The 18,275-nt window shown below is 33.8% G+C and overlaps 1 protein-coding gene across 1 annotated transcript in view; it reads right to left on the bottom strand.

Moving 5' to 3' along the window:
• cntn4 (contactin 4) overlaps window positions 1–18,275 on the bottom strand; it is a 141,781-nt gene that overhangs the window by 77,054 nt on the left and 46,452 nt on the right. Inside the window, exon 4 of the mRNA XM_016238920.1 lies at window positions 8,746–8,921. Within this exon, the coding sequence (XP_016094406.1) occupies window positions 8,746–8,921 (176 nt within the window). The remainder of the gene's footprint in view (window positions 1–8,745; window positions 8,922–18,275) is intronic.

The following is an 18,275-nucleotide window of genomic DNA, read 5'->3' on the forward strand; positions in this document are numbered from 1 at the left end:
AAACATAAAAATTTGTATCAGGACAGCTGGGCCTTTTTCCCTAAAGCCCACCAAATGCTCAGCTTCCAAAGGCCACCGAAATGAATTCAAGTCACAGATGTGTCATGAATTGTATGAAGCTTATTGACAGACTGTTAATACTTGTAATACTTGCAGACTAATTACCCGTATGAATGTCAGGGCATAGTTGGGAACGAGGCATGCAAATTATTCATCATTTGTTCATATTAATGTGACACAATGTTATAGTCTTTGTTTTGGAAGGAAATTTCGTGAAAGACAGGCTTTACAGTGTATTCAATCAAATGGAGTCCTTCTGTCATTACTACACTGGCAGATGGACAGACAAAAGGGGAAAAAAATAGTTTTTTAAAAAAAGCTTTTATAAGCTACTACCTTCATAAACTGTTAAAATAAACTAATAGAATAAAAGAATGGATTATTCTTATTGAATAAGAATTTTGAATAAATAAGATTTATTTTACTGAATATGCACAACCAATGCACACCAATATAATGATTTTGAATTCCAAAAAGCAATTCCAGTTTGCTTTTTGGAATTGAACATTAAAGATTATTTATATTTGTATCTATATTTTTAACTTTAGTAATATTTACAGTAAGTTAAGTCTACACATTACCCAAACTTCAAGGGAAATCCTGGCAGTAGTACCTGGACTGTGGCCAGTAAGCAAACCAAACAGTGAGCGCTTGAGCACTCATGATTATAACCCTATTGGATTCTATCTAGACATGATGGGAAGGCAACAAAGGGCTGGACTGCCACTTTCATGTCAATGAAACACAGCATGTTAGATAAAAGACTAACAGAAGCCATACAATTGAGAGCCTACAAGAACAAAGTGGACAAACACATTCAACATCTAAGGTACTGAATTAATTTGAGGCAGGAAAAAAAAGAAAAGAATGTCTTTTGGGGTATATTTTGGATAGAGATAAAAGCCGGAGTGATTTGGAGGGGGGACATATGGTCATCCACAGCGAGAGTGGGGCGCACCAGGTTTGATCGCAGCCGGTTTACCTTTATCAGGCTACTGACAATCCCAATCCTGATGTCACTATAGTTTTTTTGTCTGCTTTTTTTTTGGGAAGGTTTCAAGTGGTGCTCCCCGCTCCATAAACACACGCCGAAAAGAGCAAAGAGACTATTGTTGTTTAAAGTACTCAGCGGGCTGTTTCCTTCAGGATAGCACACAGCTGAGGTTTTTCAAAAAGAAAGTGAAATAGACAGAAAGGAAGAGGGGTACTTAAACAAATGCTTCTTTTAATACACACAGCTGAAACCATTCACTTTTTTATTTCCCCTGAAGAAACGTGGCATGAAAGCATCCCACACCAGCCGCTCACATGAAGGCATGACTTTACAAAGAATACACGCACACGCATCCCCATAAACAGTTGGAGCTGGGGGGATCCAGATGGTATTCATTTAAACAGTTCAGGCTAAGGAAATGCAGTGTTATAAAATAAAAATGTGGTAAATACGCATTTAACACTTACAAGGATACTCTAAATCAGTGCTTGTCACCTGGTTTGACTTCAGGACACAAATGTTACACTAAACATCAAGTAGCACCCAAATTGTTTTGAACTGTTTAAAGTACACAACTGATCATGTACTTAAAATCAGATGTAGACATTTACATTTAGTCATTTTATGAATATTACAGTTAACCAATAACATGCAAAATGATAAACTTGACAAGTTAATCATTTTGTAAATCCATATGCAGCAGCAGATATGCAAATATTAGGAGAACGTACAGACCTGCCACAACTAACCAGTTCAGAAGCACTGCTCTAAATGATAACAAAAGATAAGATACAATTTTTTGTTGTTGTTGTTGTTGTTGTAAGTCCTGTAGAGAATGTCATTAGAAGGTTTTCTTAGATTTGTAGCTTCTGGGGATAATCGATTTTAGCAAATTGTACCCAAAGCATAGTTAGGTTATTTAAAATATATATCTTTTTTTAAATAAAATATAATTTAAAATATTAAAATAATAAACAATAAATAAATTGTGCTCAAAGAACAGCTTAGAAAATTAAATACAAGCTAAATATAGTGTCAAACTGTTGCTATATTCCATTGGGGAATGTCTCAATTTTATTCATAAAAACTTTTAAGGGAATTTATTTAATCTCAAATCACTTACCCCATGTGTTTTTACCTGAATGACAGGCATGCATTTTGGACTGAGAAATAAGACATGGTGCTGCCGTGATGCAATGTCCCATGAGCACTTTCCAATTCTGCAATTCATAACAGTTTGAAATGAAGAAAAACGACACCACTGAAGAACTTCCAGCAATGCAAAAACGATCTGATGGGATGTACAGTAATCTAAATGAACCTGACTATCAAGAGCCGCCACCCGTGGGCGATTTGTAAATGCCAGCATAACTTATCATGGTCCTAGTGAGCCGTCGTGTCTTTATAAAGACTGGTGATACACGCGACCCTCCCTCCACATGAGGAGATATAATCCTCAAATCAGACTGGCAGAGGAACTCCAGCTGTTTTTCACTGTCAACTGGGACAGAATAAAAAGAAATCCCTCAAATGCTTGATTAACAGCTCTTCCTCTCTCCCTCTTTATTAGCTGTCACATTTGTACTCCTGTGAATATTTCTCAGGGTAGGTTTAATTTTGAAAAGCAATTTCTGTACAGACACATACCTTGAAATCTGAGCTACAAAAAAGCTATCGAACCATTACTGGTCAGGAAAAAAGATATAGTTCATTTAACATGTGTAAACCAGCAGTGGGGCATGTTGACACAATTCAATTTATTCTTGGAAAAACACCAGTTTTACTACAGTATCTACACCATACCTGAACTAAAAGTAATCATATACAATAGAGCAGTACAAAGGTGTAGAAACAATTTGCACTCAGAAATTGCAAGTAAATCTCACATTACAAACACTGAATTAAACATGAAAGCTTGAAGTACAAAGAAATAGTATTTTCTTCTAAAACATACTCTAATATTCTGTTTAATTTACAACCGTTCAAGTACACTGTACAAAAAATTATATGTCCATGTATTATCGACTATTTAATGAATTCATAATAATTATGAAATGGAAAACGATTAATAAAAACAGCAAAAATGTAAAAGGCAGCACAAAAAAATATCAAACCACTGTTTCAGCCAATGAAATGTCAATTTGCCTCAATATAAATATATTGAACAGTTTAGTCCTCATTATATATAGTAGTTCATCATTGCTTTAATGTATGACACTATGGTTTAGTGAAGTTCCCATTTTCTTAGAAAGAAAATGATATTGGATTTCTAGTACATTCACAAAAACAAGCCTAATTAAGTCAATTTTGGTCAAAACTAGACGTTCTAAACTACTGCTATAGAAACAAGCATTTGTGTAATCAGACTCCAAACCTCACTATTACTGAGATTCTGAGCCCTTGTGACAACTGGTATCTTGACTATATATAGTAGGTAATGTCTTCAGTATTCACTGACCCATCAAATAACTTCAGCTGAACTGCAAAATATTCTTTCAACCTGTCACCACAATGCTCAACATGTTGTTAACTCTGCAGATACGCAGTTTAATTTCTTACAAAGTCAAAAAGAACTTTAATTGTTATTGCCCATTAAGAGCGAGGTCTTTTTCAGGGCCCAAATATGAAAATGAGAAGATGGTACATATGTGAAATACGATTAAGACGCAGCACACAGCCTTCTCTATCAGTGGCATTTTAATTAAAAACATTCTGCAATTCCCCAGAATGCAATTACTGCTTTAGGGATTGGTGCATCGACACTGACAATTTTTCTCATTTCCTATGCATCTACTGACAACCCTTTCAATATCTGCCTAATTCATCCAGTCCTATTCAGAGAGAATGAAAATTTTTTTTTTTTATCACATCCAATGAAAGTCTCTTTTATAACCTGTACTTTTGATCATTTGAAAGCACACAAAGGCAACGTACAAGGTTACACCAAAGTAACCATAAATGTATTTTCACACATTAAGTGATTTTCAACAGTCATTTATTTGAAAAGAAAAGGCAGAGGTGTTTAGAGACAAATACATTCTAAAAGATGCAAACCACTTCACGAGCCACCTATTATTTCTAAAGCTAGCCCTGACAGAAAGCTGCTAAAAAAAAGCATGAATAAAAACCACACTTGTGCAAATTGTATACAATTATACAAAAGACAAATAAATGCCATGAAATGGCTTCATTAATGTTGTTTTATTTCCTTTGTTAATGCATTTCTTAATTAAACAGAATAAAAAAAAAACTGCCAAAGGGACTGATTTTATAAGTAAACCATTTTTTTTTACCATGTAGAAATGTTTTTAATAATAACATCAATGTTAACAAAACCACTCTAAGTCTAAATTTCAGGTTAAGGAATGATCTATACTTACAGTATTTAGAAATCAGACGTGTGGTTTCAAATGTATTTTAACCCTCTGGGGTCCGAGGGTGTTTTGGGGCCTGGAAAAGTTTTGACATGCCCTGACATTTGTGCTTTTTTTCAGTTGCTTACAAACATTTGAATGTCTAAAGTTTAATAACACTGTAATCAGCACAAACTGGGCTACAATAATATGTGAGCAGCATGTATTTACGTGATTATGTTTTTGAGAAAACAACATTTATGCGTGCTTAGTGGAAAAACTAAAGGCCATAAAACACATACAGAACATTTGATCACAAGACTTTTGAGAACTGGATCTTGAAGTCTAGAGTTTTTGCTTCATTTTAACACTATCACGAGTATAAAACTATTTTATAGAACATAAAAAAAACTTCCTGGCGTTGTGAGACATATATGCAGTGAATGAATCTTCATAATGTTTCACTTGATTGTACATTTAGTCAGGAATCATGGTTTGTAAAAAGTAACTATTAAAATATGTACAAGCTATGTCACAGTAACACAATAACAACTAATGCAAGTAGGCAAATAAAAAAAGACTTACTATATCCTCCACTGAATATCACGCCGGCGTGTTCTTCTGAGGAAAATCCAAAGCTTATTTCTCTCAGCACGTCTTCTTCCAGAAGCGAAGTAGCCGAGATGAACTTTAGGAAACGTCTAGCTGCTTTGTTTGCTGTGATGTGGGCGTTTACATGCGCGTGTTTCACGTGTACTATTGTAATAACAAAAGCGCGATCGGCGCGTGGGCGTGGTCACATTAGCGATAATGATGGCGACGGCCAAGACTTGACATCGCGTTGGTTTAATACTGATTACTTTGTCACATAATATTTGTTTTCGTCATGACTTACTTCGTTTAAAATTAGACATGTTAAGCTTTCTATAGATATATGAGAGATGTGTGTGTGTCAAATATTCGCTGAGTTTCAGATCATTTTAGTGACGTGTTTCAAACAGATATGCGCGGAGAATGAGACAGCTAAAAGCACACCCTGTATATTTTCTTTATTTTGCAAAAGCAAAATGTTTTGTTGATATTGTGAGTGTACACAAATAAAAGTAGACCCTTTACATATTTAAATGCTGTATTACTCTTATATGTACGATCAAGTATGAAGGAGCATTTTAGTTCTTTTCGCTGTCAACATTCAAATCTGCAAAAAGTTCCGCCGCCGGAACTGTCGACCCCAGGAGGTTAAACAGTGTTTCATTGGCAAGTTTGTGGTTATGAACTATATTACTGATAATCCTCAAACAGATTTTTCAGAGAAATGTTAAGAGCAAATGCCGTAACCGAGTTAGTCTATCAATACACACATACAGTAAATATTTTTAATAATATTTACATGTATATACATTTATATTCTTATATTTTATATTTAAATAACTTTAACATATAAACATAACATATTTTTTCATAAATATATACATGCATGTGTTTGTATTTATATATACATAATAAATATACACAGTATACACATATTATATAAACAAAAACTTTTATTTTGGATGCGATTAATCGCGATTAATCGTTTGACAGCACTAATTTTAATATTTTGCAGCAAAATGTAAATACATAACTAGTAGTCAATCGTTTTATTAATTATATATTATTTTGTATTCAATTATGTAAATCCCAACTCCATGAAAAATGTCAAGAACAATGTTTAGCTTTTTAAGGAGCATTTTTAGAGAAAAATTTAGATATACCTGTGAGTACAAGAGGAGTCTATAATATTTGAGTGTCGCAAAGCTTATACATATAAACCAGCAGCCACAAACCTCCAATTTTCAGCATTTTCCTTCATCTACTTTACAGCATTAAAACATTTGACGAATTCAAGTTGGAAATGTGACTTCTCGACTTCACCTTTATGCATTCTCATGCACAATGTGGTCGCCTACAAATTCTCCAGCATTAGATACCAAATTAGAAAATATCCCATCTAATAACATCAGCTGCCCTTTAAATTATTCTCTTGAACCTGCACCACTCCATCATGCGGTGGAGTTAATTAAGCTATGGAGAGAGTAATAAAGAAGATGGATGTGGAGCAGTCAGAGACACGTGCCCCCACCACACGACAACAACTGAAGCCTAGTAAGGTCAGAGACCAGCGATTGATGGATCTGTCAGCCAATCATCTTACGATGACAGCGGACTTCCTCCCCACAGAATTGGATTGTTCCTGCCATATAGTGCCATCGCCTTCAGGCAGTGGTCTTGCTGGGAATGTGGTGAATCAGAATTCATTTGGAAAAGTCTGTTTGTCATTTGCTATCAGTGCATGCAAAAATGGGTCAGCCAATCAGAGTCGTCCAATCAGAGAGAAATTCTGTAGTTCTACTAAAACACTGGGTCTGGGCAATAAAGCAATAGCAATACTTATTTCCATACAATTTTCCTCAAAGAAATTATAACAAAAGTTTAATATAATATTTATGCATTATGCAAACTTGTGATGCACTACAATTTTGGTAACTGGCAATTTCTGGCTGAAGCAGGAATAGTTATACGTTCGAAATAGTTTTGTAGGGCTGAAATCGTTGAAATCATCATCTTGTGCACAAAAAAAGATTCCAGCTTTCAAATTCTGTTCATTTGACCACAAAATAAAAACAATAAATGTGGATTTGACATTATTATTATATATATTTAATGTGGTGACAGATCGGTGTAGGTGCCTCAGTTCAAGTGGCACGTCAATCGATCACTTCTTCCTCTTTACTACCAGTTAAACTGCAGCACAAAATAAACAAGAATGAACATCAGAAGGTCTGTTGAAACAGTATAACTGACTGAAATGTATAATGTCTCATGTAATCACTCAATCAGTTTTTCAAATGTGGAAAGATGTCAATAAAACAAAATAGCCACTCAATGTCCATTAATCTGATAGTAAACTACAAAAAACACTAGAAATGAACATATTTTTTTATAAATATATGCACTATATTACATATTCATTATATTTTTACTTAACCTGTTATCTTCGTTTTTATTCACCTGTTTGGTAAGTGTTTGTTTTCTGATAATAAAGATTAACTATCTGGTTTCTGCAACGTTCACTCTGTAGCAAAAATGTGGCTTTAAACTTGAAAGAAATAAAGATTTGACATATTGTGATAATTAACGATTTTGACTGATATGAAAAATGTTATCATGCAAATTTTTTTAGGGCCACCCCTGTTTCTAAATGTAGAAAGTTGCCTAAATTATGTATATTAATTTGCCAATTTATAACCAAATCAAACTGAATGATAATGAAAGACGTGATATATTTAAAAAAAGGAAAATAATTTCCGATTCATTAGCAAATAGCCTCGTTATTGAGTGTGCAGTATATTGCCGTGTAAAGATGTTTTAGTTTTTTTTACACAGTATATGAAAAAGTAATCATTATAAAAACATTTCAAACAGTGCCATTCCAATTCAAAGAAAAAGGAGTGCAAAAAGTGACAAAATCTATAGAAATTCAACCATAAAATCTGAATTTTACATTGTAAGGCATAGTCATATGCTGCATTACTGTCACATGTCACACTTATTATGTTACATGTTTAATGCATGGTAATTCAATTATCTCCTTGGAAATAAAACCTTTCTCAAGCATTTTTTAATCAAGCATTTGGCAATATTATATTCCAGTCCAGAAAACAAATTGTAAAAAGTATGTATTATTACTATTATTTATTACATTTATTACCGATTTATTTTTATTAAAATAAAACAAAATTATATAAAAATGGTTAGTTTATAGTTTACTTATAATTATGAAAAAAAATCACATACTGTGTCCAGTGCCCTCTGAAGGAATTATGCAATTATTATGGTAGTACGCTATTTGGAACATAGCCTCAGTCTCATTATTTTATATGGTGGATAAAGCTTTTCTTGTGGTGTGTAGAAAGGGTGGAGCTTAAACCAATTAGCTGCCAGTCGTCGCTTTCAAAACAGCCATAACAAGGAGCGCAAGGCCTGAATGTGTTTCACTGAATCAAATTTTTTGATATCTCATTATCAGCCCATATAAATGACGACTACGTGACTGAATCTGGCCTCTGAACAACCTGTGCGTATGTGAGATACAGACAGAGTGAAAGAGAAACAAGAATGAGAGACTGAGAAAGCGACCAGGCTCTCCTCAGGGAAAACATTTCCATTTTGATCATGTTATCAGCGAGGAGAACAAGGGCCAGCGTACCAGTGTGTGCCATCAGGTCTGCAATGTCCTGTTTGTTTGGGCCTGATGTGTGCTGCTGTAGTTTGATCAGAGATCAGAATGTGACTTACAGGCAAAGGTTAGGCTGGCCTCCCTGCTGACAATAGTCCCGAAGGAGTTAGAAGCAAGGCACTGGTACGTCCCAGCGTCCTCGTCTTTATTGAGATGGTTGATGCGAAGGTTGCCTCCAGAGAGGCTGTGATGGGAGCCGGGTTTAGGGTTGAGCAGGCTGCCATTTAGCTTCCACCTACAACACAAAGGAGTTCACAGTTCAGAGATTTCAATATGAACTCATACATTTCTCATCATGACCTTCCATGACCTAAATGTCATAACAAAGCTTATGTTGTAGCTGTATTCGCTTATTCTCAAAAATAAGAGCATATATGAAAAAAATAAGTCATTTACACAGTCATTTTAAGTTTGTCACAGTATGATTTTTAACAAGAAATTAATACTTTTATTCAGAAGGAACCCATTAAATTGATCAAAAGTGACAATAAAGACATTTATAATGTTACAAAAGATTTTCATTTCAAATACTGTTCTTTTAAATTTTTTTATTCATCAAAGAAACTGTTTCCACAAATATATTGAGAAGCACAATTGTTTTCAACATTGATAATTATAATAAAAGCTTCTTAAAGCACCAAATCGATATATTACAATGATTTCTGAAGAATCATGTGACACTGAAGACATTCAGTGAAAATTCAGATTTTTCATAGGAATAAACTATATTTTAAGATATATAATAAAATATAAAACAGTTATTTAAAATTGTGATAATATTTCAAAAAAGTAGTATATATAATTTTTTAGTACAAACATCCTAGACAAAGTCGATACTTAAAAAAATTCTCAATTCAAATGCGTGTACGTCTCTAGAAGTATGAAAAACAAACATTTGAGAAATAAAAATCACTTTAAATATTGAGTTATACATATATTAAAAAAACTTGCCCCTTTTAGACTGGCACTCTATTAATTTACTAACTGCTTGTTTTCTATAAAAAACTAACACTAGCTTTGTTCTAACACTATCTGTTTTCTTTTTATTTATTATATAATTTAAAAAATATATTTTGATTTTGATTGCTTCCATTGTCCTCATTTGTAGGTCGCTTTGACTAAATGTAAATGTAAATGTAAATGTAAATATAAAGTAGCTATAAAAACTATTCGGACACTTAAGCCACTCTTAAAAAAGGGTCATTTATTTTAAAGACACAACACTTTTTTTTTTAACAAAAAATAATTTACAAAAAACTAATTAGTCAAGAGTTTTTGGGACAACTATATAATATTGAATGAACATACTGAATGTATTTCTGAGTAGTTATTTGTATTCATTAGCAAATTAATTTATACACTTTTTAAAATACAGAATAAAATGTAAAACAAAAAATAAGAAATTGGTTTATAAAATAATACAGAAAATCTTCAGGGTTACAAACATTGCAGTCAATCTCATCTAATAAGTTTAATAAGAAAACACAGGGTGGAATTAGTGTTACCAATTGTTTTGCAACTATCGAGTGTCATCAGACCAGTGGGTACAAATCTGGGCTGTTGAAACAAAACCTCCAAGTGTGATCCCACATAAAGAGAACCAGTGAACTGCGCTGAGTTACTAAGATCCATAATTATTAGACTCCAGAGTAAAGCACTTAGTACACTACACTAACTCCAAAGGGATTGTCCTTGCAATTAGGGCACTGTAAACTGCTTTGCATAAAAAGTGTCTGCTAAATGAAAAGCAACCAGCTGTAGTCCTGATAAATTCAGAAGCCTGTTTTTTTCCCCCATACCAAGATTAATGCCCAGAATGGCATGGCTTGTGACCATCCATCTTGTTGAACACAAAGTCATACAGCATCAAATGTGAGCTTTATCATGGCAGAGCACCAATCAAAACTAATATTTGTAGTGAGCACCCCCATATTCTATAGCATGCAGTGTGATTACTACAGGAATTTACTGAGATTACTGAAGGATAGAATTCATTTAAGTTATCATCGGATTCTCCTACCCTTCAAACAGCCTTATTAAAACAAACAAGCTGCCAAATCAATACAAAAACTCACATATAAAGCTGACTTTGAAATATCGTTGTCTTTTCATCATTAACAGTGGTAATGGGATGATGACTGCACTTCATTCATGAGGTTATATGTGTGTTATGAGAGATTTGAAACTGAAATCGGAATATAGGTTTATGACTTATCCAATCATAAAGGCTGTGATTTAAATAAGTGAAGCTCAGCACTGTTTGTTTTTTTACACACGAGCAGCTCATCATCTCTTGTTTTTTTCCTTAAATACTTTTTTTACTGTTTACTTTTTTATTCTACAGTGAAATATTACAAAATTAATAATAACAAAGATATTTATTTATTTATTTATTTTTGTCATTATATAAACAAATCACAAATTTTGGCCAAATTGCCAAATCGTATTTCAAATCACATTTTTTTTTAAATCAGAAATTGCAATTACATTTTCACCCAAAATCATGCAGCCCAAGATCTATGTTCGATAGGACAATCCTAACTAGCTGAAGTTACACTATTAACTCTTTCCCCACCAGCATTTAAAAAAAAAAAAATTTGCCAGCCTCTGCCAGCGATTTTGATGATTTTCACTCAAATTTGATGGCCTCCAGTATATTTTGCTGTATGAATATTTGAATATGCAATACACCAAAATAAATATCAGAGCCTCTGATAAAAAAAATCAGTTTTATTCTAGCTTAAAGCATTCTCTTTTTATCAACACTTGAATATAGGTAGGTTTCATAAAAATGCATAATTTTGAGCAAAAAGGTGAGAAAATCAAATTTTTATCAAAAACTACATCTGGATAATATTCAGTATGATTTTCAAAGCATAAATCCAGTAAATCGCTTCCATCAAAACCTCCAAAGCTTGCACAGACATATACCACTTCCTGGATCAACATTTTACTCTGTAACATTATGCAGTTTTCATTTATATGCTGTTTATTGCTGATGATCGCATTATTCTTCATATGCATCTGTTTATATAAGATATCACTAGTTTTTCCGTCCTGTTCATGTGTGTTTTTGTTCGGGAGGTTTTGTACTCCTTCAGAAGATGCGAAATAGTGCCCCGAGTGTATAACAGTGAATACACGAAAAGCCGTAAAAACTCGTCTTTGGCGGGGAAGCGTTTTCTTTTAAAAGATGAGATAACTCGTCAATGGCGTGGAAAGAGTTAGTAACCATTGATTATCCTTTAAACAGAAATATTTCACTCTAAGAATTTGAACCATTTCACAAACAAGCTGATTTTACTGATGTCCCTGCATGGTTCAATACACAATATTTTAATAAATTATCTTACAACCTCCCATTGCAGCATCTTTACTCCCCCCCCCCCTCCAATTTTTAAGAACCCATAAAATATGTATGTTAAACAGATTTTCCTACCCATGTTGACATATCAAAAGGCCTTATCCTTTTTTAAGCCAATATCAATCACTACATCAGTTGCCTGATTGCTTACAACCAGTTTTACATCTGTAATGTGATGTGACATATTTTTAAGTGAAACATGATGGTTAAAAAGTAGGGTGTGATATGATTTCATCCATCAGTAATTGACTAGATCATGAAAAGTGGTCTCTAAATGATACTTGGTGGAGAGGGGTTGACATCTAAGGCTTGGTGATGGCAGCTCAAAACCAATTTTAAACAGAAAATTTGAAGACTAATTACTATTTTACCTTTGAAATAACATGCACAGCTGAATCATCTACAATAACATCAGGGACCAAATTTGAACATACATGGTGTCAATTTGGATTTCATGTTGACTTTATATAGCCAACAACCTTCAGTTCAAGACACATGATAAACCATTTTTGCTTTGCTAGCCTGCGATATACGCAAGGTGCCCCTGCTTTGTGTCTGACAGGCTGATTAGCCTTACAGGCTCAATATGGTTAGGGTTAGCGGCACGTTTAGGGTTACGTCCTCGACCGCCTGTTAGGAACAAAGCAGGGCACCTTCCACCAATCTCAGCTGCAGATGTTGCAGTAGACTGCATTTTACTGGACTAAAACTGGTATAATGTACTGTACATCCCTGGTACAAGAAGAGTACCAGGGATGTACAGTACATTATACTAGTTTTTAAAATTTTCCTAGAAGAGTATAACATAATTGGTATAACATTATTTCCTGTCACCATTTAGGAGTACACTCATTTCAAAGCTAACAGACAGAATTAAAAGACAAAAAATTTGGGCCCACATGATAGCTATGTGCCTTTTTAAAGAGACAGTCCATCGCAAAATTCATGTCATTCCACACCTGGATAACTTTCTTTCCTCAGTGGAACACAAAAGAAGATATTTTAAAAAAGGTTGGCAACTAAACAGATTTGATTCCCATTGACTTCCATTGTATGGACAAAAAAAACGAAACTGTTTAGTTAACAACATTCTTCAGATTATTTGAATTGGGGGTGGGTATATGATATTTTATGACAGAATTTTTGAGTGGACTATCCCTTTAACTAGTGAGAAATCTAATGTTAAATCGTCCAGCATGTGGTACATTCACACGTGCTTTCTAAATGGTGTTTGTAGTTCGACATTTAGTTTTCTTTGTCTGTTTCACATTTGTATACAGATGCTTCTTATTTTCCTAAACAAAAACAGAATCTCCCTAATGCCCGCTGAGATGCGGGTCATTTGCACACACAAAGACTCTTCACACCGGGAAGCGACTGCGTGTCTATGCAAAGCTCAGAAATAATATGGGTGTAGCCCTACATCGCTTGTTTCAGGACTTCTGCTCTCGCGTCTAATTTGAATCTAGTACCTCTAAATCAAAGACGCCGGCACATTCCCGTCCCCACGCCGAGTGTTTTCAAAAGACAAAAACTCAATAAATATTTCATATTTGTAGGCCACAGCGAATGATATTGCACGGTCTTCAGAGATGTCGGTAATTGATAGGAGTGGAGCGTTTCCAAATCTCAGGCTCAATAATAAGATCTGCTAGTTTCCAAGTGCCCTTTTCTGCTCTGTTTGATCTAAGAGAGGCTGATGAAAAGAAAAAGGGACGAGCAGTTGTTTCTGACAGTAAAATGAGTTTCTTGTTTGTTTGAGATTCTTGATTTGGCCATTTGTGAAGTGTAAAAAGCACACTTGCAATTAGGAATAATGACAACACCACATCAAGTGCGATCAAACTTGTAAAAGAAACGTTGGTTGATACATCGCTTCTAAGAAATCTAATTATATAAAATAGCATGGCATTGAAACAAGAGAAGGGTACGAATGGACGTCATCAATTATTACTAACCCCCTGTCCCTGGAAGATTTCACCACCTACAGTTCCCATCTTGGGTGACAAAACATCCAGTTCGTGTCACAGACAGCCTGTGTTTTTTCTCTTTATCTCCAAGTTTTTGTGACACATTTGCATTTTCACACTACGCCAATGCTTTGTCCTCGTTTCATCGTGGGGGCCAGAAATACCACCGCATTCTCCCAGAAAATGTAACAACTTCATTTCAAAAGATCAATTATCAGCATACAAATGAGAATGCTGGTACATGACAGCATGTCAAGAAACTTTGTGTAACCGTTAAAAAAACGGCCACTTCCCATCTGCTGCTGTAACTATGGCTACGGGCTCTCCTTTGATTGACAATTCTCCCTCAACTTCACGACGAGGTGATGCAAGGATACTCTATAGCGTTCTCTAGTCTCCTTCATGTTTAAAGCTGAGGTTCTTGAAGTGAGGTAAAGAGGAGAAGTGAATTAGAATGAGAAGCTAAGAGAGAGAAGGTGGGAAGTCTGAAGTGTAAGGAGCAGCTGTCGTCTCAGATCAAGAGAACCAAGCAATGTAATTTACAATAAGTTGTTAAACTTCAATTATACTGCCTCTCCAACCTTCTCCACAAGAAGTAGGTGTTACAAAGCGTCAGACCATGGAAGGTTAACAGGGCTGCTCAATGATATACCATGATTTTTTAGCATTTTATTTTTGATATTTTAAGGAAAATCACATTGGCATGCATCACATGTGATGTCTCACACAATATACTGTATAATATCAGTTAAAAGTTTAAACACAATTGACTCCAAACTAAAAAGCTTTTGATCTTGTGCTTAAATGTTTAAAAGTAGTTTTCTAGGCTGATATTAATTTTACACTACATCCACTACCATTCAAAAGGTTGGGGTTGGTAATTTTTTTTTCTTTTGAAAGACATTTCTTATGCTCACCAAGACTGCATTTATTCAAAATAAAATACAATAAAATAGTACTATTGTTAAATATTACTATGATTTAAAATTTTTGACTTTCCAGCAGACATTACTCAATGTCACATGATCCTTCAGAAGTCATTCTAATATGCTGATTTGGTGATAAAGGAAAATTTCTTATTATTATTATCAATGTTAAAACTGGTTCCACAAATTTGTTTCATGAATAGAAAGTCTAAAAGAACAGCATTTATTTGAAATAGAAATATTTTGTAACATTGTAAATGTATGTATTTTAATGCAACATGCTAAATAATTTAAAATTACTTTAACCTAAATCAATAAATACTTTATGACCCAAAACTTTTGAACTATAGTGTATTCACTTATTTACAAAATTACACTTATTATTAATATTTTATTAATATTCTAAAATTAAAATGTGGAAAGTAAAACTAATTTAAAAAAAGTTTATTTTTTAATGTTTGAAATTAAACAAGCATTAATATAATATCAATTTCTAAAACCTAAAATTTGTCTAACAGTACATGTATACTATGACAAAATGGAAAATAGATGATTCCAATAGTTGCGTGGCAATGATAAAATCTACCTTAAGGCTGACCATTCCAAAAAATGAACTGTTTTTGTTACACAGCACAGTATTTGCAACTCAAATCAATATTTTATGTCCATTAATTCATAAGTAGCCATACAATAAAAAAAATAATATACAGCGATCATCCTGTCAGGGTTTATTTTGTAATAATGACCAGCTGACAGCACATTATTCCTTACTTATTTAAGCCAAAAATATTATTCAATATTTTTATTTCTGTTTATTATTCTATGAGTGAATCAATCTGACTGCACTAGGTTATCCAAACAAAAGTATTTTTTTATGGGCCAGATCAGGTAGAAAGGCCCTTTTTTACTTTAAAGTGTAGTTTGACATAAAAATAATAGTACTGAGGTATGATTACATAGGATCACAACATCAAACTCCTCGCGGCAGTGACAGCTTTAACCAGACGCTCCATTTGCTGAGCACATGCTTTAGGTGCTCATGCTCAAATAGACATTACATAGCAGACTATACAACACCATCTGGCTCAGGACACAGGAGGCAGTTTGAGGATCTGTTGCACACTTTAAGTCTTTCTGCGTAACACATTCTTTACTAAAAACCTTCTTCCAAGAAGGTAGACACACACCAGATGCCTTAGCTCAAAAGCTACAATCACAGCTTTGATTATCCTCTGGTCTTGTGCATGAGCTTAAAGGGTAGTTCAACTAAAAGCATAAAAATTCTGCCATCAACCTCATGTCATTTCAAATGCGTATGACTTTGTGGAACACAAAAATAAATTTGAAAGAATGTACTGACCAAACATTTGCATTTAATATGATTACAACATCTTTCAATCTTCAAAATTGGCACAAAAACACTATAAACTATCATAAAAGTGGTCCGTTTGACTTGTGCACTTTAAAGTCAATAATACAAAACAATAGCTATAAATGGAACAGATTATTCACAGTCATTATTCACTGAAAATGTTCCCCTCCTGTGAGCAATTAACTAGAGAACTGCCACAATCAAAAGTTTTATGGTGCTTCTGCATAATTTTTGAAGTTTCATTTTGAAGATACATTATATTTGAATGAAAAAGCATGGCGAGTACTTTTTTAAAATCTATCTGTTTCCACAGAATAGTACTGTCATATAGGAAAGTCATATATGTTTAGAAAGACATGGAGGCATTGGGGAGGGATGGGAGCAGTTCATGAGGTTGAACTTAATGCACTTTGAAAGTGATGGACACCAGAGCTGCCGAGAGAAGGACATTCATCAAAAGGCTCCATGATTCAAGCTTCCTGACAGGAAAGAGGAAGCTACTGATTAGCTTTTCCATTAAGCTTGATCAATTCTGGACCAGCACATATATCCGTCTTTCTGCAGCACATCTGAACAGTGACAAGGGAACATGTTAATTTGAAGCCATCGAACCAGACGCTCCATTAACATACTTAAAAACATTCTTAACTGTTGAGAAATCATAGCATGTGAAGCAAAACGAAAACAAGGTCAGGTCGATATATTACTGAACACCAAATATTTATAAAAATAGTATTTTCAGTCATTTGACAATATTTTTGAAGATATATCTCAATTATGTATTGCTTGAAAATGCTTAAAAATACCCTACCATTCAAAGTTTTGGGATCAGCAGTTTTTTTTTTAAAGAAATTAATTACTTTTATTTAGTAATGTATTAAATTGATCAAAAGTAAAAGTAAATATGTATTTACCAAAAATTTCAAAGAAATTCATCAAAGAAAAAAAAATTCAAATAGAAAATTTAGCCTTGATGAGCATAAGAGACATCTTTTAAAAACTTTTAAAAATCTTTAAATGGAACAGATTATTCACAGTCATTATTCACTGAAAATGTTCCCCTCCTGTGAGCAATTAACTAGAGAACTGCCACAATCAAAAGTTTTATGGTGCTTCTGCATAATTTTTGAAGTTTCATTTTGAAGATACATTATATTTGAATGAAAAAGCATGGCGAGTACTTTTTTAAAATCTATCTGTTTCCACAGAATAGTACTGTCATATAGGAAAGTCATATATGTTTAGAAAGACATGGAGGCATTGGGGAGGGATGGGAGCAGTTCATGAGGTTGAACTTAATGCACTTTGAAAGTGATGGACACCAGAGCTGCCGAGAGAAGGACATTCATCAAAAGGCTCCATGATTCAAGCTTCCTGACAGGAAAGAGGAAGCTACTGATTAGCTTTTCCATTAAGCTTGATCAATTCTGGACCAGCACATATATCCGTCTTTCTGCAGCACATCTGAACAGTGACAAGGGAACATGTTAATTTGAAGCCATCGAACCAGACGCTCCATTAACATACTTAAAAACATTCTTAACTGTTGAGAAATCATAGCATGTGAAGCAAAACGAAAACAAGGTCAGGTCGATATATTACTGAACACCAAATATTTATAAAAATAGTATTTTCAGTCATTTGACAATATTTTTGAAGATATATCTCAATTATGTATTGCTTGAAAATGCTTAAAAATACCCTACCATTCAAAGTTTTGGGATCAGCAGTTTTTTTTTTAAGAAATTAATTACTTTTATTTAGTAATGTATTAAATTGATCAAAAGTAAAAGTAAATATGTATTTACCAAAAATTTCAAAGAAATTCATCAAAGAAAAAAAAATTCAAATAGAAAATTTAGCCTTGATGAGCATAAGAGACATCTTTTAAAAACTTTTAAAAATCTTACCCACCACAAACTTGTGAATGGTAGTACATATCTCAATATATATATAT

Source organism: Sinocyclocheilus grahami, unplaced genomic scaffold, assembly GCF_001515645.1.
Source record: "Sinocyclocheilus grahami isolate Dianchi unplaced genomic scaffold, SAMN03320097.WGS_v1.1 scaffold551.1, whole genome shotgun sequence".
In the NCBI taxonomy this organism is placed as follows: Eukaryota; Metazoa; Chordata; class Actinopteri; order Cypriniformes; family Cyprinidae; genus Sinocyclocheilus; species Sinocyclocheilus grahami.